This window comes from Chelmon rostratus, chromosome 7 (assembly GCF_017976325.1).
Source record: "Chelmon rostratus isolate fCheRos1 chromosome 7, fCheRos1.pri, whole genome shotgun sequence".
Classification (NCBI taxonomy): domain Eukaryota; kingdom Metazoa; phylum Chordata; class Actinopteri; order Chaetodontiformes; family Chaetodontidae; genus Chelmon; species Chelmon rostratus.
The window spans coordinates 19,737,265-19,762,690 of record NC_055664.1 but is presented as its reverse complement, the minus strand read 5'-3'; the positions used below and the strand labels follow the sequence as shown (position 1 = coordinate 19,762,690).

The 25,426-nt window shown below is 42.3% G+C and overlaps 1 protein-coding gene across 1 annotated transcript in view; it reads left to right on the top strand.

Moving 5' to 3' along the window:
- Positions 1–18,296: 18,296 nt before the first annotated feature.
- The window catches only part of LOC121608751 (roundabout homolog 2-like), a 48,883-nt gene continuing 41,753 nt past the window's right edge, over positions 18,297–25,426 (top strand). Inside the window, exon 1 of the mRNA XM_041940082.1 lies at positions 18,297–18,351. Coding sequence (XP_041796016.1) covers positions 18,297–18,351 — 55 coding nt within the window. The remainder of the gene's footprint in view (positions 18,352–25,426) is intronic.

Here is a 25,426-nt window from a genome sequence, read left to right as displayed (position 1 = left end):
GCCCTCGTAGTATTCAACACACTATTTATTAAATGTTCAGCAGCAATTAATGAGTAAAATATCATACCAGGTCATGTGACCACAACTAAACCGGTTCTGTGACGACTGAAAACCCCATCTGCTGCAGGCCGTCCTCACCAGGACAACAATCGTATAGGTCGACTTTGCAAGTAGGTTATTACAGCCCATAATTAGTGTATTGTTAAGCAGCGAGCTCTTGTAGTCAAGCTCAATGGCAGCTTGACCAACATGAGCTCTTCCACCGATCTTCCACATGTTCAGATGTCTAAGACTCTTTGTTGCCATAGTCTTTAGCTGCTGAGGCCAGCTAAAGGGAAGCTTCGCACTGATTCTCATGCAGCACCCTGCCGGTTTCACTGCTGGACCCTGACCGACTAATTTCTTGTTTAGGTAATCATGCCATACATAATCAGAATTACCCTAAGCTCTGTGAGTTATTCTGTGAGAAGGGATATCGCTGGCTCATAAACATCAGCCTACACCGGAGCCACGACGGTTTCTATCTCATTATTAACCAGCCGTCACTGAACACAATCGGCCGAGGACATATTTTAATCGCTGAGGCCAAAGAGGAAGGCATTTTTACAAGAGGGGGGCGAGATTGGCATGCAAACCTCACTCTACATCCAGACTGCTGGGAGCCACGTCACCTTTTCACTGTCCCCATGCCAATTTGAGCCTGATGGGCAGCGGTAATATGCAACAGCATGGACACACTGCATGGTACAGCTAGAATATGACTCATTGCTGTCAGTGGTTATAAACCTTTAAAAAGCGGTCAGCGTCCGTCTCAGATCATCAAAAACGAAGGGATCATTCATGGGCAGCTAAGTATTAACAGATTCATTTTAATGTTTAGTAGCCAATTAGCTTCGGGTCTCCTCATGTGAAGCCAATGAGCTGCTCCATTTCCATAGTTTTTTGTGCTGCAGCCCCTTGCTTATTTATTGTGACGTTTCTGACATGCAAGATTGGTTTCTTTGACAGGCTTAGCTGCTGTCAGAAATGTGAAATGTAATCCATCGTGCAAATTAAGAAATCCATCCGATGATCAGAACAGGAAGTGGCTTACGTTGCTCGTCAGTGAGCCGCGAACCGAATGCATTCATTTGTTTCATTCCATGTAGCAGTTACACCAAATCAGAGGACGGCAGGCATAATGTCACGCCACAGTGGCTTCAATGCAGAACTCCATAATGACAGCGCAGATTTTAAGCCAGGTGTCCAAAGTACTATTAAAGGACTACATGCACACTTTCTCTAAGGAATTTCAGCATCCTGGCATACGATGCACGAGCCGTAACCATCTCCACAACAACTTCCACACTGGAGGAAAGCCAACATCTGGTCAGAAACGATGCAGCAGCACAGTTGACAGAAACAAGATTGGCCAAGTGAGAAGAGCCTTCAGGGCTTCTTCGAGCAGAGCCTGGATGATGCGAACATGTGTTGATAAGAAACAGGAAAAGTCATAAGATTCAGCACATCTCGTCAATATTTTTGTGTCTGTTTGTGATTATGTGGAGTAACAGCATCCAGCTGGAAAACGACTCTCAGTTTTGGCCTCAAATGAAATTTTCAGAGTCCAAGCTGATGATTGACAGACAAATACACTGAAAACTCTCTTTACATCCAAACACTGCTAATTAAAAGCCACGCTGAACATTTCAGTGTTTCTGTTTGTCCAACATTTGGTGCAAATCTGTGCCATTATTGATGAATCATTCTGCCAAATTAACTAAAACTTTATCAATGCATTCATCGCTAATGGCATGACACGTGCAAGCCCCACCAGTGAAAAGCCACTACCTGGTGCAGGACTTTAAACCTGACCATAATGTTCATCAAGTGCCAGCTACGATTTCTTGTCCAGAGTTTTTAAAAAGGATTCCACGTTGACTCACATGCTTTTATGTTATTTTTAACCTCACAGGGGACAATAACATCAAAAGGAATAAAAAAAAAAAAGCAACAACATTTGACTTAGTTGAAATTTCTGTGCATTCAACCATGCAACAACATTACGCTCTCTTAAGATGAAGAGTACTCTGCCTTGTGCTTAAAAGGGGACCTCTGGTAAAACCACAAGCAGCAGCCACAGCAATAAAAATTACATATTTCATGGATTGTCAGCGCTTGTTCCTGCATTTGAATAAAAATTTTGCTGGAAGAAGAAAAGGAGGGGGGCTGTTCAGAGGGGCACATGTTAGGCATCTAAGCAGGCTGATAGCTGCATTAAGTGCCAATAATATGGATCTGAGTGACGCCTTTCAATACATTTACACTCACTTTGGGATTTAAAGCAAAGTGAAATCTGCTGTCAATGCAGCCAGTGGTAAATGTCATGCAGGTACAGTATACAGCACTTTCTTCATTGTACTTTACTGGCTTAATTCATCACAGTTAAGGAATAAGTTAGTTAAAGGAAGAAATTAAGTAGTTTTTTTTTTTGACTTTCTGGTTGCTTCAAAAGTGGAGTTTGATGACAGGAAAATCTTTAAAGAGGAAGATTTTCACAAGAAACCACATTCTTCCCTCTAAATGTCGTCTGAAATGTGTGTTCCTCACTTTCCTTAATGCTCCAAATTGCCACTGGACTCTGGTGTCACCCCCCCCACCGCAGCGTGAGGCTTAATGCCCGCCGAGTCAATTAATTAGCTCACCTTGAAGGATCCATATTAACATCAGTATGGCTCGAAGTCTCGTCTGTATCTCCATGGCGCACCATCCACTGCTGCTCCAGCGATCAGCAGCTTCTTCAAAGTTGACACCGAACACTCTGTGCGCCGCTCAGCCGCTGCTTAATTGTCTTCAGGTAGCAATTAACAGAAAGCAGCGAGGCAGCGTGTGCAGATAAAGCCTCCTGTGCGCTTCCCATCCCGGCTACAAACTGCGGCTCACATCGCAGGACGCACCGGTCCCGCTCGCCTCTGCTTCTCAAACCGCAGGAAGATGGAGAAGCATTCAGGTCTCTTCTTTCTTTTTCTTTCCTTCTGCGCGCCTCTCGCCACTTCTGCTGGCAGTCTGCACCTGAGTGTGCGTCGCTCTCGCTCGTGCAGCCCACTCAGTAAACCGAAGGAGCTTATTCACCTGCCTGAGCTGCTCGGTGACGCCCCCTGGCAACCAAACCTCAACTGCACCCGTCAGTGAACAATGACTTTAATGAGGCTGGTACACAGTTAACAGAAGGGCTTTTTGTCTCTTTTAGTGGACAGATTCCCACAGCATGACAGCATGTGGGTGTTTATACGCAGGGCTTTCACTGACGGTGGGACTGGGTGTGCGTAAAACCTGTCACTCTTATGTCTTCGACTTTTTGCGCCCTTTTTTTTGTCTTGCCAAAAACTCACATAAGTCAAAACTATATATTACAATATATATTTTGACAAATACCTGAACATAATGTTGCATGAAAACAATCTGTGCAAAACAGCAATGCACAGCGTTTTTCATGATGAAGATACTTTGCTGTGTGCTAAACGTTCATCGATCATGCTTTGATATTAACTACAGACCACCATAAAAACCCCACTGTTAAGTTTGGCACACTGGCAGATTTAAAGTTAGCTTTGCGATGTGAAAAAACACTATAAACTTAAAATAACTTCACTGTAAAATTAACTGGGAGTTTGCACGTCACCCCCATGTCTGCATGGTTTCTTCCAGTTTCCACCCACAGTCCTAAAATAAGTTTGTTAAATATGTGTGTGTGGACTGTTGTCTGTGTGTGTGTGTTTGCCCTGTGATCAGTGGTGGGTATAGTACTGGAAATACATACCCAAGTAAAAGTACAGTTACCCCCAGTTTTAATAGTTTTTAGGGTGTGCAGGCCAGTGGATAAAGCCTCTGAAACTGTTGTCTTTTTTAGTTGTTGGAATAAAAAGTGTGGCCAGGGACTGCTGCTGGAAGCTGTCTGGGATTTGCTCCGTCGTCATCGTGATGCACAGTGCTTTCCAGGCAGCTAACAACGTGGCGTGCACGCTCTGCCCCCAACACTGAATCCCTGCATTTACAGCACAGCAGTTGTAGCCATGAAAAAAGTAGATTTCTGGCTTAAATATATTCTCGAGTAAAGAGTAGAAGCACAGTTTAAAAATTCAACATGGAAAGTATTTGTACCTTAAAACAAACCTAGGCTGTTTTCAGAACCACCTACTCAACACTACTTTTGATCGCAGTATGTGCTGCATACTGTATTAATACTGTATGTACCACATGCTGCATCCTGTTGTCACAGCAGCATGCAGTGTGAGTCTGTTAAATTAATTTATTTTGCAGCATGCTAAGCCAGGTTTAGCCAGCTTCTGGTTTTGCAAAGTGGAAGTGAGCGATAGCATTGCAATGGCAAACCACCACAACAGTGTAGCGTCCCCTTATGCTCTAAAAAATGATAATAAATAATAATAAATGATGAGCAGTTACCAGAGATTTGAGTAACGCCTCTCTGATGATTGAAAGGACCCAGGTTCACCAGTGTTTTGTTGCATTGCTTCACACAAATGTAACCCAAGTTGGAGCTCGTCCTCCAGGTATTTCTGCTGCTTTGAATAAAACTTGCTTTATTTCTGTTTGTGTTTATATCTGGTTTGTAAAAACAGAATAACCGCGGTACAAAAGATATCTTTCAGTTGTGGGCCTGGCTTTCCCCTGCTGAAGTGTGACCTGCTGGCTGCAGTGGTCTGTGTGACAGTGGGGTAACCGGGTCTGAGAGTGTGACTGGACTTACTCGCAACTCCAAAACACTTTGGAGCACTTTTTTGATTGGTCATCAGTTTTACCTGAACTCTACACAGTTGTGTTAAGTGGTTAAATATCATAGAGAAATAATCAAATCTTCCTGTTGTTGGCCCAGCTGGCTGTTGTGACGGCTCCAGCACTTTGCATTGTGGGATGCAGTAGGTGAGATAAACTAGTCGGATGCATGCTGGAGATTTTTGTCAAACCAGTACGACATCGGGGCATTTTTGGCTGCTTTTGCATTGTGCGTGCTACATGCTACAAATCAGTACATTCATCTTGAATAGTAGGTGGCTTCGAAACACAGCCCTACTTTTTGTGTTGTAATGTGTGACCACCCACAACTGCCTGTGATTGGCTGGTTCCAGTCCCTCTGTAGCTGGAAACCAGTTTCACCTCGGGCTGCACTTCTACATCACTGCAAAAAGATTTTCTAGGGATGTTAAATATTCTCATTAATTTAGTTTTTTTTTGTCCACTTCGGGGCTGCTGAAATAATCTGCAAGAAACAACACTGACATATTATCACCTTGTAGTTTGATAACTACACATCCAGCACGAACGGAGAAACATGAGTCATGTTTGTGTCCACCTGATTCAAATAAGCCTGTATTTATTTGTAGCTCTATTTTGGTGTCCACCAACTCCTGAGGGAAATATCCGTCTCTTTAGCTGCTAAATGATCCACTATATTCACCAGCTAGATGCTAAATGTGTCCACCTGATGCCAAAATGCTCCATAGAGCCAGTAAAGTGATAATTCTCTCTGGGTTTGTCATCTTTCTTACACAGTCGTCATTTGATCTGTTGTCAACATAGAAATACTGATTGCAGCAGCTTTAAGTAAATTCTTACATTATTATGAAAATTATCAGGTAAAAAGGCTAAAATTCCTTCGATTTCCTGAAAAGATAAGTAATACAAATCAATCTTTGTCTGCGGTGAATCGGAGTATTTTACAGGCGAGTATTACATCCTATTTTATCTTGAGACGTTAAAATAATGGAAAACTCCCACAGAGGAACCAGAAAACACACTTAGTTCCATATAACTGTAATGTCAAGTCAATCATCATGCATTACCTGAAATATTACAAAGTCTAATTCAGAGCAGAATCGAGTGTCTCAGGCAAAAGTCTCGCAGGAACACGCCGTGCAGCCACTTATACAAGAGAACAGGGGCTGCTGTGGGATTTTACATTGTAATGTAAGGCTCAAGTCCCTGCTCAGCTCACAATAAATGGGTCGCCAGGTGAAATATTAATGCAGGTGGGTCGATGTGTTGTATTTTTAATGTAATGTAATGGATTTATTACATGACATTAGGCCTCACATGTTTTCAGAGAGCATCGCGCTTGAGGTTCCTAATTAAACGCGCAGAAAGCCGCCAGGCTTCAGTCAGCCGGGTGGAGACAGACAGTGTGTTGGTTTGTCTTCTTCAACAAATTTCTGTCTGTTACACTCCTGATTTATTTATGTTGCTCTCATATTGTGGAAACTGCTGGACCCTGTCCTCTCCTGTTGTGGTCAGATTTTAAGATTACACCTGGTTAAGGACATAAAACCTTTTATGAATCATGCTGCACTTGAAATGACTAAAATACTAGTAGAAGTACTTCATTTTGGTAATCTTACAGTGTAATTGATTTGCATGTAAGAATATCAATAAAATACTTAAAAGGTGCCAATACTGTGACAAATTTAAGGAGACAAGGAAAGAAAGGGAACAAGAGAAGGGTCCAAAGGAAGGAAACAAGACAGGGGATAACAACTTGGTGATTAAGAGGAAATGACACTGTGCTGTAAGCACTTCTGTCATTTCTGAGTACCTCTTTAATTATTCTGGAGTACAGTAATATTGTTACTGGAAAATGGGGAAACAATGTAGATTTTGCAACATTTTTTTCACTATTATTACAGTTTATATGAGGATGTGTTTATAAAAGCAATCCAATGGGAAATTACAATATAAAAAGCTTTTAAACTTCGAGTACTCATCATTTATTCAGCTGTCAGCTTCTTAGGTACATCTAGCTAAAACTAATCTAGTCTAACACAACTGTCCTGCAGTAAATCCTGCCTTCATGGACAATATAGTGTTCAGTTAGTATAGGTGTCAAGTCTTATTTTGAGTTAGACTAAAGAAAACCAGAAACACCTCTCTTAAACAGTTTCAGTATGAACTGAGTATTATACATGAAGGCAGGATTTCCTGCAGGACTGCTGCATTAGACTGCATCTCTTTTAGCCTGGTGTATCTGATAACATGGCAATGGAGTGTATGTTTTAAAAATGCTGTAGTTTGTTTGTTTGTATGTTTCAACATGCTGTAGGAAAGAAGGTGATGATGCGTATGCATGGGAATACCAGAAAATAAAGACTTTTCTCTTACAGGTGGACGTACCTCCAACAACACAGAGCTTCATCGTGATGAACACAAGTCCAGTCAGGAAATGCAAAACAAACACAAAAATTACACAAATGTTTATTCCTGTGGCTTTAATTATGTTCTTTAACTATTTTGGATGTAGCAGTTTTTGTGTGTAGTAATAAAACTAGAGGATATGTTAAGAGGAAAGGATTTCAGCACAACATGGTTACAGTGTATGTGATCTGATGTGAACATGTGCCGGCTGGTTTCATGTTCCCGGTCTGAATTATCATCCCAGTCCTGTCCTGGCTGCAGGTCCCCTGTCTGTAGCATGTAACCCTCTGTATTCTTATCAAAATATGACCTCTACATCTATATTTATGTGTGTGTGTGTGTGTGTGTGTGTGTGTGTGTGTGTAAATCACTTGTACATTAGTAACTGGTTGTCACTGCTACGTGTGAATAATTGATTGCTTGAGTGTGAAAGAAATATGAAACTGCACAGCTTGCATGTTCAGGCCTTTCCAGCCCTGTTCCCCTTCAATGAGCCACACTTCCAGCAGGTCAGATAGATTTCAGAAATGAATTCAGCAGAAAATGTTGCCGACTCCTCCACCACCTGTGCTTTCATGCGGTGCGCACACGATTCAGGACGGCACAAAAGACACTGCGATGACAGAATCTAATCTTCGCTGGTTGGCATTTGGCTGGAGAAATATGCCTGTGGTAGATTTCTTGAGTCGCCCTCTGATTTGTGTCACTTTCAGCAGCTATCTGTATGTGGAACAACACTCCCTGCAGTCTCCCTGAATACATCCATTGTTAAAACTGGTGGAGATACTGTCATGTGCTGCCAGATGGCGGATGATGAGCTTAGCCTTGATGGTGTACTCCTTGATAGCATGACTGGACTTCTTTGTGAAGACCATTTCCTCCTCACTGCACTGTATTTTGCCATTTCTGATGATAACAACATGATGGATTAGTGTTTTTCCTACTAAGTGCAAAGAGTTCAGATTTGTTGATTCTTTTGCGCCATCTAGTGGTCTACACCTGCAGCACCAGGGCACTCTCTGCACCTTTATTCTCACCGCTACCTGTTTTTTTAAGGGTTGGTGGGGGTGTAGCAGTGGGTGAGCTGCAGGTAAAAAAAACTGTGAGCAGGTCAGCAGTCCCTCACAGGGCTAATACAGACTGACAGACAATCATTCACACTCATGCTTGTGTACCTGTTGGCAGCTTCACTCCTGACCTGCGCGTCATTGGACCCAGAGAGGAAACACCCAGAGGAAATCCATGTGAGAGCATGATGACAACATGCAATGTCCTCATAGAAAGGCCACAGCAGGGAATCAAACATGAGTCTGTATAACTGACTGGTTTTCAGTCCAAATATGTAAAAATCAAGTCTGTATACATGTTACCAAACTAAACCTTCATATAAAATCATTGTGGGAAAGGTAGAACTGCTGATATCACATTTTAAGGTTTACTGAGGTGGTTGGCTCCTTCATTTCTATAAAAAAGGCCTGTTGTAGGCATTGATAGCTTTATATGCTTTGTTTCTTAAAGTATAACGCTGCTGTAATGGCAACAAAATCTGCAAAGCAACAATGCTAATCCATCTCTTAGCACATCTCTACCCTGTCTGTGCCGCCCGGCCCGAGCCCATTTCTTCCTCCTGAACATGTAAACCACCGTTTCTCCATGAGGGGGAAAATGAAAAGAGGGAGAGGCGAAAAAAATGCAGCAAGTTTTTATAGTTTCACTCACAAAGGAGGATCTTAATTTATAAAATGAAGTCTATAAACATTTTATCAGCCTGCAGCTTTATGGAGAATTGTGAGGCTGAGGCTGGAATAGCTGATATTAATTTAAACTGGACGGCCGTTGTGTAAAAGTTACGTTTTAATTACACACTGAGGTGATTGGAACCCTTATCGCCATGAAAAGTCCATTTATGTGACAGTATTAGCTCTATTTTTGTGGCTTGTTAACATTTCAGACTTCGCTGGCTGGAGCCTCCGGTGGCTCCATCTTTACAAACTCTGTTGAAGCAGCCTAAATTTTAATCACAGATAGTAACTATAATGTTGTTGACTTATTCTGTTGCGCTGCGTCATGAATATTCTTTGCACATCGCACCTTAAATCGGATTTCTCATCTTGTTTCCCACATTTCAGAACTTGTGAAACAGCTCTAGGTTTGCTGATGGAGAAGCTGACTTTAAGTGTTGAGTCTTAAAGTCTGACTGACTCCCCTCACCATGCTGCCATATAAGGTGAAAATAATAATAATAGTAATAATAATAATAATAATAAGAGTGTTTTTGAAGGTTCTGAAGGTTGCAAACCACCTACACCAAATCTCAGCAATGGCAAACCATGGCAACTTCACTGACCTCTTCAACAAAACATGGTGAAAACAGCAGCCAGGCCCGACGCTGACTTCACCCTGCATGTGAAAACTTTGACGCCTACTCACATGAAAACATCAGACGCAGGACAGCAACGGCTATGAGCCACCGGAGGGCTTGAATTAGAGATATCTGCATTTTGCCAAACAAATAAAAGCATGAATAACTTCGATCCTCTGTGAAGCAAACTAGAAAGATATCCTGCATCTTGTTATTGAATTCCTTTAAACTGATTCCTCTCTCTGTCACAAAGGCCCTCCTTTCCTACAGGTAATGTGCCGGAAACGCTGGTGTTTATAGGTGTCAGGAGCTCGAAGCATCCTCACGGTGAAAATTGGAGCCATTAGTTTGCTGTGGACACTGACTGCTTCCTTCCCACATTTCCATAAAAAATTTAGGAGCCACATCGACACTGGTATTGTGCAGCAGCACTGTGGCAGTCAGGCCGTTTGAATCATCTCTGAGGCTGCTTGTGTGTGAGGCTGGATGTCTGCCACATGTTTGGTGATATGAGCCCTCTGTGTAATGTGCTTTTTGTCATTTATCACCCAGAGGAGATTAGATTTGGACGGGCATAAGAAGTATGAACGTGACCTTGTGTGAGCCTGAGATGTGCATCAAAGTTTGCTTTGCTTCTTGTGCTTGTGCAGCACATTAACACACTGTGAATTTGCATTCGGACGTTATAACTCATCAGAGGTAAACATCAATCCTCGCAGGCTGCCGGAATGTGACTCTGTGAAGATCATCGGCTGTAAACCTGCATCTCCAGAGGCTGAAAACAGTCGTGGTTCTGATTTAATCTTAATTGCCAATTTGCCTCACGCTAGCATTGCATCTGTTTTATGCTCTCGCCATGATACTGTACATGACAAGTGTTTTGCAGCTCAGCACGATGGAGAGCCTGAAACAAAGCAACTGTTTACTGAGGGTTTTCGCCTTCGTGAGTCTGAACCCTGGTCTCTGAGAGAGCAAACTGTTTTCCTCCGCAGTCAGCCCTGAAGTGGATTTACAGACAACAAAACGAGCGTGAAAAGATGCTCAAAATATGAGAAGTCGCGGCCGAGCCTCGCCGGATGTCGCCGTGGATCTGAGACGAGCATCTCTGGTCGTCTTTTCAATAACAGGGTGGGGAGGGTGCTGTGACTCGCCCTCTCATGATGAATTTCATTCAGCACAAGGTGATATCAAGCTGCGAGAGCTGATGAAAGAAAATCTGACACGTCCACTAAAAGATGTTTGCTGTCTATGTTGATATCATCCCGGATAATAATATGATAGATGTTGCTCCAGCAACAGGACAGCAGACCCTTAAAGAGGATCTTTTTATCTCACTTTTTTCCTCTTGTTATCTACAGACGTCTCGTGTTGTCAGACCAGAGGTCCAAAACCCAAAGATTTAGTTTACAATCACAGAAAACAAAGGAAATATTCATTTTACTTCAAGTCATTATTTATTTAACAATGCACACCTATACTTATTGCACCAGATATGGCTAAAAGCTCATTTCTGTTGGCTCACTAGTTTCCAACTGGGCAGTTCACCATCAGTAATCTGGACATCATGAAAAACAAACTGTTCATACGCATTAAGCATTAATGCTGGCAAACATAACATGTTCACAACCGAGAAGCTGCAACCAGAGAATTTGGCATTTTCGCCTAAAAATGACTCAAAGCTGTTATTTATTGTCAAAATTGTTGCTGAATAATTTTTCTGTGAAAGGCTCATCAGTTCAGTGACTAATCACTGCAGCCTGGTGGTCATCCTCGACGAGCCAGGGAGCCAAGACAGAGCTTAGCCTCTACTGTCGATTCGCCTTTAGACACAAAACTAGTCATTTAAGTCGTTTTTAAGTGAAATGCCAGAAAATTCACTGGCTCCAACTTCTCAAATGAGTGAATATTTGCTTGTTTATTTTGTCTTCTAACATATGAACCAATTTTTTTTTCTTTTTTTCGAGGCTTTAATTAGGAAAAATCGTCTTTTTCTGTATCTGTAGCTTGTTCCAACTTTTCATCTGTGAGTGAAATATTCAAACCTCCATGTTTTCATGGCTGCACTTTTCCAAGCAATGGAAATATTCTACATGTGGTCTACTGTGTGGAAGTGTGGGGAAAATACTTAAAAATAAAATAAAACACTAATCCACTCTTTAACCTTTTACCAAAAATAAAGAGCAAATTATAAACAGTAAAATGTAAAGATTTGGTTGACAAAGCAAAAGCAAAAAATCAGTTATTACCTGCGAGTATCCAAAAGTTATTAAAACAAGTGAAATTAAAAATGTTTTGAAAGGAATTTGTATAATTTTTACAAAACAAATGTTTTGTAGTTGCTGTTCCAGTTCGAGGTTTAACATGAAGTGGGTTGTTTTAGTTTTTGCTGTAGCCTGAGTCTATACCTTTGCTGCAGAAATCGTTGTTTTGACTGCAGACTGAAATGTATAATAGCAACAGAATCTTAATAAACACAGTTTGGGTGGTTATCGATGCATGTTTTTATTCTTTTAAGTATATATTTGGACATCTGGTGTGAGAAACCTTTAGGCTTAAACCTGCTGTCACTTGTGCAGGCTGATATTTCCCAGGAAAGACGTGCAGTTCTGACATCAGACCAGCAGAGGACTCCCATGAGCCTCAGCTGGACTCGGCTGCTCCCCTGAGCACTGCGTCCAATCTCAAATTATCCTTGTTTTCCCTCTGTCAGTCACTCTTGTCAATACTCCTGTATTTGCATTGTTGGATAAGGTCATCGCAAATGTTGACATGCTGTTTTGTTCGGTATGCTCTGTGCTGCACAGCTGAAACCGGCATGTAATACATAATAGGAGTACAAATCTCTTTACACAACCTCTGTCTGGTTTCAGCAGACGCAAAACATGCCTGATATTTTCATCACAGCAACACGGAGGAGAGGCAACTCTTGAGGCCCGTGACGTAATGCTGCAGAATAGATAAATGGGCTCTCAAGCATTAGTGGCAATTACATGAGAGATCTATTTGTACCAAGCAATCAGTGGCTGAAGATGTGGAAACTGAGAAGTAATTTTTCGGTCCTCCACTTCGGCAAATATCAGAATCACTCGATGATGTTGTTAAGTGGAGCTCATCTCACCCAGTTTCAGTTTATCGTAATCCCACAAAACAAGTCCCATGTCAATTATTTTCCCCTAAAATGCCTTTTCTCGCCCCGAACCACAAGGTTCAATACTATCAACAGCAAGCGGGGCTGTTTGACATGACAAACACTATCATCATGTGAATAACAAAGCTGCGTGTCAGAGCAGGATGTTGACAGATCAGCCTGACTCCACTGAAAGGAAAGTTTGATGATGAATTAAGTCATTTCAAGCTGTGAATATGCATGCATGCATGAGTAATTAATGATTTCTCGTGTCTGATATCACTGCTTCTGCTCACTGCATCATGAAACAACAAGCACTTCTAAAAGATATGACGGTAACTCAACATTAGTATGGAAATGTATTGCCAGGAAATAAGAATGCTCCTCATTTCTGCGAGAAATAACGATCTTGAGAATTGAGTTTTTCATCTTTACATAATTATGAGATCAGTCAAATTTGGACTTACTGAGTCAAAATTATAAGATACAATGTGAAAATGATGAGATGAAAATCAGGATTTTGGAATACAAAGTCAGAAATAAGAGATAACAAGTCAAATTTTGACTTACTGAGACAAAAAGATGAGATAAAATGTGAAAATGATGAGATGAAAATCAAGATTTTTGCAACAGAACATTAGAAATAAGAGATAGGAAGTCAAAATTTGACTTATTGGGACAAAATTATGATACAAGTGAATGTTGAAGATAAAAAGTCCAAATTATGAGATATTATGCTTTTGTTTCTATGTTTGATTTCGTAATTTTGTTTGTTTGTAACCTCAAATCTTTTTTTTTTTTTTTTTTTTCTGATGGAAATTAGTTTCTGCACATTCTGGACATTTCCACAGTTGTGAGAAAACAGACCTAAATATTGCAAAAGAAAACACTTTGAAACAAAAGCTGCACTTCTGGAACTACTTTCCCTCTTTGGTGCAAACTGTCTCGAGGGCACAAACCTACAAGTCGGATGAGGCGAGAGGAGCTGTAACATTTAGCGTCCAGTGTACTGTACTGTAAGTAGCCTCTTACTGGCTCATTATTTGGGGTTATCAGATGCAGCAGGAGTCAGGGCTCCTCCAGGGCTCTTCCAGCTCCGTGCACAGCTCAGTGCCATCGACTTGTAGACAATGTGACACCGCCATTTAAGAGTGTGACAGAGGAGTAGCCGTGTGGCCGTGCATCGCTCCCTCTGCTGGCATTAAAATAAACGGCTGAGCCTTTAAGCCTTGTTGCAGCCACAGTAGCTGCTTACCTTTGCATTCTGGTGCATTGGATGTAAATGACTTGCTGCTGTTGGCCCGGCACCGCTGTGACACACAGCCTATAAATAAACTCTGGAGCCCTCCTGGCTATCTGAAGGTCCTTTACACTCGCTCTCTCTCTCACACACACACACATGCTCACACACAAACACCACAGGGAGACAAAAGCCCTGCTCCTGTGACAAATGAAATCTGCTGACAAGGTAGCTTAGCAGGTCAGCAGCCAAGACCCTCAGCCATGTAAAGAGGGAGAACACGAGCCCAATTAGCGACAAATGCATGTCCTGAGAGCCCTGAGAGGAATGTCAGCTTTAATTACTGCTATGAGTGCCTTTTTTGAGATTTTTGGGAGTTTATTTATTTTTTTGTCTTGTAATTGTTGTAGCTTGCGCTGTGAGGGTGAAGCAATATGGAGTTTGTCATAATGAGATGGAGCCAGACGGTGATCAGAGACACATAAGGTCAGAGCCGGGGGGGCGAGAGGCCGACAGCTGAATCTCACATTCTTCACCGCAGTCAGACAGGCTGCCACATCCCACCATCTGTACCTCGCTGTACTGTCAGCACACACACACACACACACACACACCAACCTACCTTCAGCAAGCAGGAAAAAAGTGTCCCCTTAAATCCTGTTAAATCCTAAAGCTCGGACACACTGGAAATGGGAAAAAGACACAAAGAAGAACAAAGACATAATCTGGCTGAATGGTTGGTTAACAGTTGGAAATGTTTGGTGTTCACATTGCTTTCCAAACGCGTAACCTTTAAGGAATAGTTTGACATTTGGAGGAATGTGCTTATTTGCTTCTTGCTTAGAGTTAGATGAGAAAATCAATACCACTGTCAGATTTCAGGACGTCTACGGCTCCCGGCCGAGAAATAGTCCAGCACATAAACCCCCATTTAACCATTTAACATGTTTTCACCCTTCAGTTAAACAAATAATACACAATATGTTAATTAGTGAGCTTTAGAGGTGCTGGTAGTTGGATTGTGTTATTTTTAGACAGAGCCAGGCTAGCTGTTCCCCCCTTTTTCCAGGCTTTACGCTAAGCTAAGCTAAGCTAAGCTATCTGTCTTCTGGTGCAGGCTTCATACTTAATGGGCACTCAGTCTTCTCGTCTAACCAAAACAAGCCACATCATGATTTGTTTCAGTAAATGACCTCAGAGCAATCTGTTTATGTTCGAGCGGTACGAGCCTTCAAGCGAGGAGGAGGTCAGGTGACGTTGTCATAGAGGGAGACGTCCATGTGGGAAAAGGGGTCGAGGTGATCGGATGGGTCAACAAAAACATGCGAGGCTGCTGTTTGTGCGCTGTTTCAAACTGTGAGTCGCTGTCGTTCTTTTGAAAAGCATGTCGTCCCTGAACCTTAACCGTGAAGAAGAATGTCCTCTAACATCAACAAAGCGCTTATTTCAATCCAAATCATGATCTTTTTCTCCGCACAATCAATTCATTTTTGTGCCTTAACTTAACCAAACCTTTGCCATAATGTTGTTGCATCATAAAACAAATTATTTTTCATGGGCGATTTGTGACAGTTTGGGAAGTCGGCATAAAGGAACTACTTTGCTGTGCAGTTTGTGGGACTTTCTGGAATACAAAACCTGCTAAGCTATTCCTTTACAATGTTTTTTACTGAATGAAAGTAAAGACTGGGTTCTTCTGCACATAATCGCCACAATACTAGACTCTAATTGACTGACAACATCTGCTCCTTTAATTCAAATGTTACAAACCTGCTTGGTTTGCAAGTGGAGGATGTGTGACGGCCGAATGCAGCAGACTTGAAGATTTTATTGATTATTTAACGACAACGGGTTCATTTGTGATGCGTGGCGTGGAGCTGAGAAAGCAGGTCTAGTCTTAGAAGAGGAAAGAAATGGCTGAAAGCATTAAGAAGCTCTTCTGAAGCATACGAGGAAAGAGAGAGCTGGAGCCGTGAGGGAAACATGTGTTTAAATGCCTTTATTAAAAAGTGTGTCACCCAAGTCTTCCTTCATCAGAGCAGACGGGCTCCACATGAAGGGATACCAGAACATCCACTGATGACTTCTCTGAGGTCTTCAGCTGTGAGACCACAATTCTCACCTGACACCTCCAAGACTCCAGCTACTCTCCTGTTGAGATGCCTCTATTTTAGCCTTTGTGGCCCTTAATAAGCTACACACTTCCACTGAAGCTGAGATTTAAGCCATTGTGGGCCCCTCTTTGTGTCATGCCTTACAACAGACATCTGGACTCCTCTTCTGTTGCCCAATTTCCAATCCTATTCAAGGGGGACAAAGGGGAGCAGGCGTCCGACCGTCCAAAAGTCACTCTCCATCACTCTGTGCTCTCACTGCCTGACACGGAGACAATGAGGTGGAGGAAAGGAAAAGCAACGGCACCGAGGAACCGGCTCGGAGGGGGAGCGAGTGAAACAGAGCTCCCACCGCCCCCAGGGGAGCTGTGTGTCCCTACAGCTCCCAGCCGGGCACCAGAGGCTCCAGCGGGGCCAGATTGTGGAGGAGTGGGTGCGAAGCAAACAGCTGCTTAATCAATCAGAGAGTGGCTGCAGGTCTGCTGCGATGTGGAGCGGTGAGGACGACGGTTAGGGCTCTCCATCATCATCGTCATCATCGTCGGCAGCAGCAGCAGCGATGATGAGGATGGTGATGAATGTGATGAAATGACGATAGTTGTGTTGAGGTGTCGAGGCTGTTGGTAAACAATGGAAAGCTGTCAGCATTTTAAAGTGTCAGGTCTATTTATACAGCATGTGTCTGCCTCTTGTAGCTGTACAACATGCATCTTCTCCAAAAAAAAAAAAAAAAAAAAACAGTTTAAAGAATGAGACATAAAGATGATGCTGTTGACCTCTCTGGTATGTGCTCTTCATTTTGACTTATCAGAAGCATTTAGGCAAAACCCACACGTATAAACTTGCAAGTGTACCTTCACAAATTAAGAAATTCATTCCGCACTTTGCATGGAAGCTAGCTGCCATTAGCGTAAGTGCTTCAGATAAAACAGCCCTCTATAAGTGCAGTCCATTTAGCATGATGTCACTTACACGTGCAGGATTCCCTCATTTGATTAGCTCGAATCAATTCCGGTCTTCTTCTGTTGCTGAAATGAAAGATTTTGGACTTCCAAACCTAAAATGTGAAATTAAATCCATCCATAACCTTAACTTTAACCTGATTTTTTAATCAAACCCCAAATTTTGTCTCTAACCCAGTTAGAGCTGTCCAGCCCTCTTGGCACATGAAACAATATGTGCTTTGGACCCCTGATCACAGTTCAGTAGCTGTACATGAGTTTTGAGATCTTCAACAAAACTGGGAGTTTAATTCCGCCTAAAAGGCTCAAATTCAAACATTTTAGTTACGTTTAAAATCGGTGAAAGTTTTCATCATCTTCTGACCCCTCAGATGCTTCCTGGGAGCCCCAAGTTGGAAACTAACACCCTTACCCCAAAGCCAAGGCTCATTTTAACGTCAGTGCTAACTCTATTTATAAAGACTCTTATTAAGGACTTTTTAACTTCCTGTTGGGTTTTGCTTACAATCAGATCTACTCAAATAAACATTCTAGACTCAAATCCAAATTTTCCATCCATAAACCTTATAATACATTTTATTCAAGACCTAAAATAACCATTAACCCCAAAATGCCTATGTCTTCCAAAATTGCCCTAACCCAGACTTTACTCTAATATCCCAAGTTTGATCTCATTCCCCTGTCTTGTGGAGATTTATTAGTCCTCGTATAGCCACACACCCACCCACCCACACACACACACAGAGCGCGAGCAGGCAGATGTCGTGTCTGTCCCTTTAAAGCACTGACTCCTGGAGGTTGCTGAGGATTTGGTGCGGGTAGCAGGGAGTGCGCAGCTCAGCTCGGCATGTGCAGCGCTTCATTTTCGCTCAAACTGACGCCGCAACCTGCGACTGGCCGGATCAGAGCCGAGAGAGAGGACGTCTTTTATTTATGAGACCGATAAATATAGTTAAACCTGCTTTTTTTTTGTTTTTGGGAGCAGCAGCAGGACATCTTGGAGAGAAGTGTGTGTGTGTGTGTGTGTGACCATGCGGGGATGAAGAAGTGGTGCTGCTGAGTTTTGTTATTAGGATCCTCCGGGGCGGTGCTGCTGCTGCTGCTGCTGCTCCTCCTCATCACCACCCTGCTGCTGGCATGGGTTTCTGGGAGCGCCGTCAAAGTTTTTTGGGGATGATCTGAAACATCTCAGCCGAGCAGTTCACCAGTTTTAGCCAAATTTGAGCCAGTGGGGGTTTTGATTGAGCTGATCGTTTAAGCGGACTGAGGCTGCAGACTCCGGAGGATCTGACACCGGGACAGTGTGGAGATGAACTTTGGAAATTTGCTACTTGTGACTGTCTCACTCATCACCATCGCATCAGGTAATACATGTGTGCACACAAGCAGAAAGGTGTTTCTACTTGCTCTTCCTCTGGCTTTCTCCCACACACACACACACACACACACGCACTCACAGCCCGTGGCGTGACCATCTCGGCGCATTTCACGCGTCTTATCGTGTTTTCTGTCCCTCCAGATGGATGTAAATGTTGTGTTTCCCAGACAGCTGCGGGAGCTGAGCGCATCCTCCCAACAAAACGGATTGAGAAGGCAAAATGTCACGCGCGCATAGAATTACAATATTTTAAACACCACCGGTTAATGGCGAGAAGACGCCCCCCCCAGCGCAGAGGTGGGCGCACAGGGAGGCCATTAGGCGGCAGGAGAGGTCAAAGGCTCCAAGGCTCCCTGCAGCCAAAGTGAAACCATTTAACTCTCACTTTCTGCTCAGCTGCCAGCGCGTGAACTCTCAGGGACGGTGTCACAGTCTGACAAGCCTCCACCTCCCACCTAAAGTGGTTCTGAGAATCCAGCATATTATTAAAAGAAAAGGCTTTTAACAGATCATTTCCATTACCTCTGAGAAAGAGATTATTATTATTATAATTATTATTTTAACCACTGCTCTTATGACAGCTTAAATTTTCCAGGCTTAATCTAAACTCCTAAATTAAAAGCAGGGCTCAGAAAAACAATTCATTAAAGTGCAGATTTTTTGTTTTTCATTCGCAAAAAAACAATTGTAATATGTTGTGGTTGATGTATTAAATGTCTATTTCACTGAAGCCACAAATTACAGCTATAGTAGAGCCAGGCTGATTCTGTATTTTTGAGGTCAATGCATGATTATTACTAATTGATTTTTGAGTTTTTCTGTCAGCTGACACACAGGCAACAAACCAGACATTTTTGATAGAATCCCCTAAAGGTCAAATGTGAAAGAAACGGTCAGAATTTTAGCTTAAAACATATATTAAGACATTATCAGCAGAATGTGAAGAAGTGGCCTTCAGTTCTGTCCGATCTGACTGTGTTCTCTAGGAGGCTCAGATCTGTTGCCGGTGGCAACAATCCCCCTGTGCTCCGAGGTCCCGGGCAGCAGACTCCAGTCAGGGTAACTGGGCTGACTAGCTAACAGCATTTGGTAGCCACAGCTAAAGTTAGCCACAGCAATAAGTATAGTGAGCAGCAGTTAGCGGCTGCTCTGTTTGTTTGTAGTGACCTTCGACAGGTCTTCTCACACATTGTTCCTTTAAAGGTGCCCTTTGAGTTTTTGACCTGTAGTCGCGCTATGGAGCAATGTTTTTACAAGTTGGTCCCCGTTCTGACGAGTACATGGCGGTGCAGTTTACATCCTGCTGGGGGTTTCATTCATGCTATACCGCTGATGGGGAGTTGCTAAAGTGCCAGAAGACAAATAACCGCAATGCAAGATTTAATATATGTTGCAAAAGTCGGCTTCTCAAATGTTCTGCAAGGAATTCAGTGTGTTTGTTTGGCCTCGAGAACACACACGATCGTTCACTCTAGAAGAAAACTCTGCAATAAACTGCAATAACTGATTTTTTTCAGGGGCAGTTGCCAGTAAGAATTTGCTGTAAACACAACACCAACAACAATTTAAGTCCAGCATTCACTCTCCTTTTAGCTCTGTTTTGGTCTCCACCAGCTAAATGTTCACCAGCAAGTCTGTGTGATGTTTCTGCTGCTTCCAAATCACCTTAAACTTATCTTTATTTCAGGACTGTAATGTCACTTATTGGCTGAAATATATATCAGCACCAATTTATCTGAAACAAATAAACATCAGCTGATGAATCGACCCAACCAATATATCAGTCCAGCTCTATTTTACATCTACCTCAATGATCTACTATATTATGTGACATATAAATCCTCAGCTCTGCGGCCCCTGTGCCATTCACTCTGCCTCATTATTGTAGACCGGAGCCACCTCTCAACATTAAAGGCACTTTTCAACACCCACACCATCTGCCTACATCCATTAATCTGGAGTGGGTATTTCCCCTCATTCCCACCTCTGTCATACGGCACGCTCCGGTAGGGTGATGTGTATTTTCATAAAAATCACTTGATAGAAGAGGATTCAAACTCTCGAGCTCTGCGGGAGCTGCGTTGAGACAAATTGCTCACTGCTTCGATTTATTCTGTTGTTTTTTTTATGGAAAGGAAATAAGAAATGTGTGATTTAACATCAGTTAGATATGTTTTGTTTGTCTTCTGTGTTGGTCTTAAGATGTGTGGCGAGGGTTTTTGCATGCGCCTCTGTGTGATTGAAAGCAAAAAAAAAAACGTCATTCTTCACTAAATTGCGTTCAATTTCACACAGCAGCTCAGACACACACACACACACACACACACACAAGCCAAATCTCAATTAAGACGCCATCAGTGTAGACCTTAATACCTCTCATTGAAATCTCAGTTATCTTGAGCTACATTCACACTCAGCTGCTGGCATGTTTACTGTGGAACTAATCGATGCTAAACAACCCTTAGCTGGTGATTTGTGTCCACTCTGTCCTCCTGCTCATTACTTAGTGACAAATATGGCTGAAGGCGGACTAAAGCCTCTCACAGTCCCTCCTGATGAAATGGCCGTGGATGATGAAACTGCTCTGTGCCACAGGCTTGAGTCATGTTGGCCGGACGTCGATGATGTCCCACTTCTGGTACAGTCGGCGATGACATCATTTAGAGATGAGATTACGGCCGAGGAGGACAGTTGCCAAACAAAGGCTCAAAAAGACCAGACAGCCGCCGGAGGAAATTCAAACCTGACGTCTCTGCTTTGAGCTTTAGTTTGCTGTCGAACGTTATCGCGCTCCCACAGAGATTATTTGGCAAAGTCACAAGAACTCCTTGAATGTTTTTGGCCTTTTTAAGTATGTAAATGAATTGAAATTGAAAAAGACACAAGTAAATCTCAGCAGACAGCCACCGGCCCCACAGACAAGCTGCCAGCCTTCTGCTCTTGTCTCACTTTAACTTGCATGTAAGTTAGTCACCGAGCAGCCTGCCTAACAGGTAGATAGTTGTGTTTTTCAACAGATATCAAGCTGTGAGCTGAGACAGGTCCAGGTTCTTGTGTGTGTTTCACTCGCAGCCTGGCTGTCGCTAAAAGGCACCGAGATTTGAAGCAAAACAGAGACATCCCCTCTGAGGCTTTGTTGTTTTCACACATTAGCCTGACAGCAGTACACTTCTACCCCTGGGGAGGATGCAAGGTTAATATTTAAAATACTAATTAATACAGGCGCCCCTCGTTATGCATTGCCACAGCTAGGAGCCAAGAAACGCCAAATATAGCCTGAATCAACAGGGTTTCCGAGACGTGATCTTGATCACCCCCTCAGCTCTTTCCCTGATAACTCCAAGTGTTCGATGAGGCATAAACGTAGGAGACGCCATGAGCAAACATGTGGGCGTGTGTCTGAGTTTGCAATTAGGACCAATGTGATAGCTTGTCTATCAGAGCTGCGTGCGGCACTAATGGGCTTTCATTTGACTGTGGTTGCTTGCTATCTCTGGATTTTTTCATTTGCTTTGTGAATAAATGAAGAAATTCTCACAGATCAGATGCAGTCATGACAATTACTACATCTAGTCATCCATAAACACACAATTAGATTATAATGAGTCAAGTTTGTAGCCCTAATTCTATTAATACCACTGAAATCAGAATGAAGAATTTACACATTGTCCCGGTCCATGGACCTCAGACCTTCATCAGGTAGTTCATATAGATGAACACACAGATAATTATGACATGAACCTGCAAGCCCCTTTGCTTTACAAACCTTCATAGTGAGTTTCAGCTCATTGTTTATCTGTCCAGCCACTTTACCTCTCACAACTTAAAGCCTAGTTTTTGTCCTTGGCAGGCAGCAAAAAAATCTTTTTATACCCCACTGCACACTATCTGTTGTGCACCATATGGTGAACAGGAAAGGTTAGCATCTAGTTGGTGGAGCAATTAGCCAGAAATTTCCCTCAGGAGGGAATGGAGACCAAAAACAGAGCAAAAAGAGTTTTTATTGGACTTGCATTAATCATTTGAACACAAACGCAATTCCAAATGAATGTTGATATTGCACCATAACTCCTAATTGTGCCAATAATAATTATGTCGGTGTACCCCAAGGTTCAACTTTGGGTCCTCTGTGATTTAGTTTGTATGTGAATGACCTCAGATGTAGGCTGATGATGCAGTCATATGTCTACATGCTAAAAAAAAACCAAGCTGCAATACCTTTAATCCTCAATATTCATGTTTACACCTCAGTGTCAGCAAAACTGTATGTTTTTCAAAGTCTGTAAGTAGCGTGTGAGTTTATGCATAATAATAGAGTCACAACTCACACGTAAAACACACATTAAAAAAGTTGTGAATAGAATCAAGTTCAATTTGGGACACCAGTTTAACTACTGAGGCCTCAAATTTGTACATCAGTGCCATGATTCTCTCACACATGAATTACTGTCATACCAGCTGGATTCAGAAAGGTAGAAAGACTCTAAGCAGCTTTTGAGAGCATTGGATAAAGAGTCAAATGCATATTAACCGTACATGATTTCTTAACTTAACTACAAATCAGTCCCATATTATACAATAAAGACTACAGTTTTCAAAAAGCAGAAAAAGACACTAAAGGCTACTAAAATGTATCTTAACAAGACCTTAAAAGACTTCATTAGACCAGCTGGTTGTCAATCGTTGACATATTGTCGGTCTAGTAATGGGAGAACCCATAAATATTGGAACCTATAACAGAGAGAGCATCGGCTTCAATGTCATCACGTATCAAATGAGTAGAGCTGTTAAATTTACTGTGTATCTCCATGAAAAGCACCCCTGCCTCTCGCCCTGACACATTCATTTGTACACAGGATGGCCTTGAGAGCGTAGCCTACTAGAGAGTGATAACCTTGCAGGAAGCCGGCACAGTCATTCACAAAGCCCCTCCACGTCGGATGACAGCTCAAGGTTGGCTGCCATTCACTCTCATGGATCTCGACTCCCTCTTGCCCCTCACACTGGAAGTTAACGCATGTTTAAAACACTCGCATTGATTCGTACACTCCGATACGGCCAAGGCTTTGACACGATGATGATGTGCTTCGTAACTACCTTGGAATTGATAATGTATGTAACATTCAATACAAGCCTTTTGGATCAATGCATGTGTCGAGCTGGACATTTTTAGCTGTTGAACAACGCAGCGCTTGGATTGTTTTTCACCAGGAAACACTGCTCTTGTGTTTAGTTTGCTGGCGAGAAACCACTTGAAGAAGTCAGACGTAAATCTCTTATTCAGAAGCCTGCAAAATAATATTTTCATAAAGCTGATTGAACAATAAATTGACAATGTTCTACTTATTGAACAAAGGTGTGAGCTTCGTGAAGAGCTTAAATGAACTGAAGCGGCAGGTTGTGAAACATCTCTTATGTTTATGTAATTTGTTCTGAATCTCACGCATACGAGTGGCCATGTCCTTCCCTTCTTGCTCATCCCTTGTAAATTTAAAGGATGATTTCACACCAGAATGCCCCAGATTAGTATTTTCACACAAATCAAGTCACACTCTTGATCTCCCATACGTACTGGGACACCTCTGAGGACCTACCGCCGGCTCTACTGGGCCGTGTTCATGATCCGACTAAAAACGCACCTCCGAAAAAAGTCCCCATTATCGCCCGTGATGTTTTTTTATGTTGCGTGTCACAGGTGGGGCTGACAGAGTTTCCTCTTGCTGAAAGGTGCTTTCAACCACTGCACCGCAATCTTCCTGTCACGAAGCCGACATTACTGTGAAAATATTCTCTCTCACAAAGAAAATGTGTTGCTGTCGTGCTCAAGGTGGCGTAGACTTTTCGCTGATTGCACACTTGTCTCAGGAGCCAGTTGTTGCTTGTCACTTTGGCAGCTGTTTGCTCTTCTCTTTCTGACAATGACAATTGACTGCTTTCTCTGTAATACATCAGGATGCCGCCGCATTGATTCTGTTGCATGATAGTTGTAGCTGTACTCAGAACCCATTAACCCTCATTAATAATCTTTACACCTGCGTTTCTGATGCAGTTTTAATTCCCGACTGGACTCCGTCTGCATAGCTGTGGGCGTTAAAATTCTGTTTGATAGTTTCATTCAAATATGTACTCCTCTAATAAAATGAATGCACAAGAATTTGCCACAGTGACAATCGTGCTATTCAGACCAACCGAAAGCAACCAAGACTTCACAATATGTGCTGACACGCCGAGCACAAGGACAGCTGCATCTCATAAACGCTGGAAGGCAACTTCACAAACAGAGAGCCACAACGACAGCTGCTATAAATGTATAGAATAAAAGGATTACCCATCGCTAATGGTTAGCGGTGTGGTTAATGGCACGCTGATGGTATTATTGGCTGATTGGAGCTAACCATTTAGCCTGTAAATAAATATAATGTTATTTGTCACAAAAAAGCCCTTAACATAAAGTTTGATATCAATTTGAAACTGATCAGATTAATCAGTGACTATGGGAGACAGCTGTTTTAAACAATACTAATAGTTGAAATGCACTCGACGTTCAAACCAGTGGAGAGAGATTTGAGTGTATCAAGGATTATACAGTGATCAGCAAGAATAAAACATCCTCATGCAAATGTAGAAATTATTTTATACACAAGTTAAACTATTTACAACCTGATTCCTGAACAGCTGGGACAGAGTGTTCCTGTTGTCGAGCTCATGTAGCAACATCCTTTATACAATCATGTGTTCTCAAAGTGGGTACCCTCGCTTCATCCTCGCTTGTCAACGACTGTCACAAATCAACCTGTTTACCTGTGGAATGATCCAAACAGGTGTTTTTGGAGCGTTCCTCATCTTTCCCAGTCTATTGTTGCTCCTGTCCCAACTTCTTTGAAACAGTTTGTTGGCATCAAATTCAGAATAAGCAGATTGTTTACGAAAATCAATTAGGTTGATGAGGTGAAACATTAAATATATTGTCTTTGTGCTGTTCTCAATTGAATAAATGTCAAACATTATTAGCAAATGATCACATTATGTTTTATTTATGTTTTACATAGCGTCCCAACTTT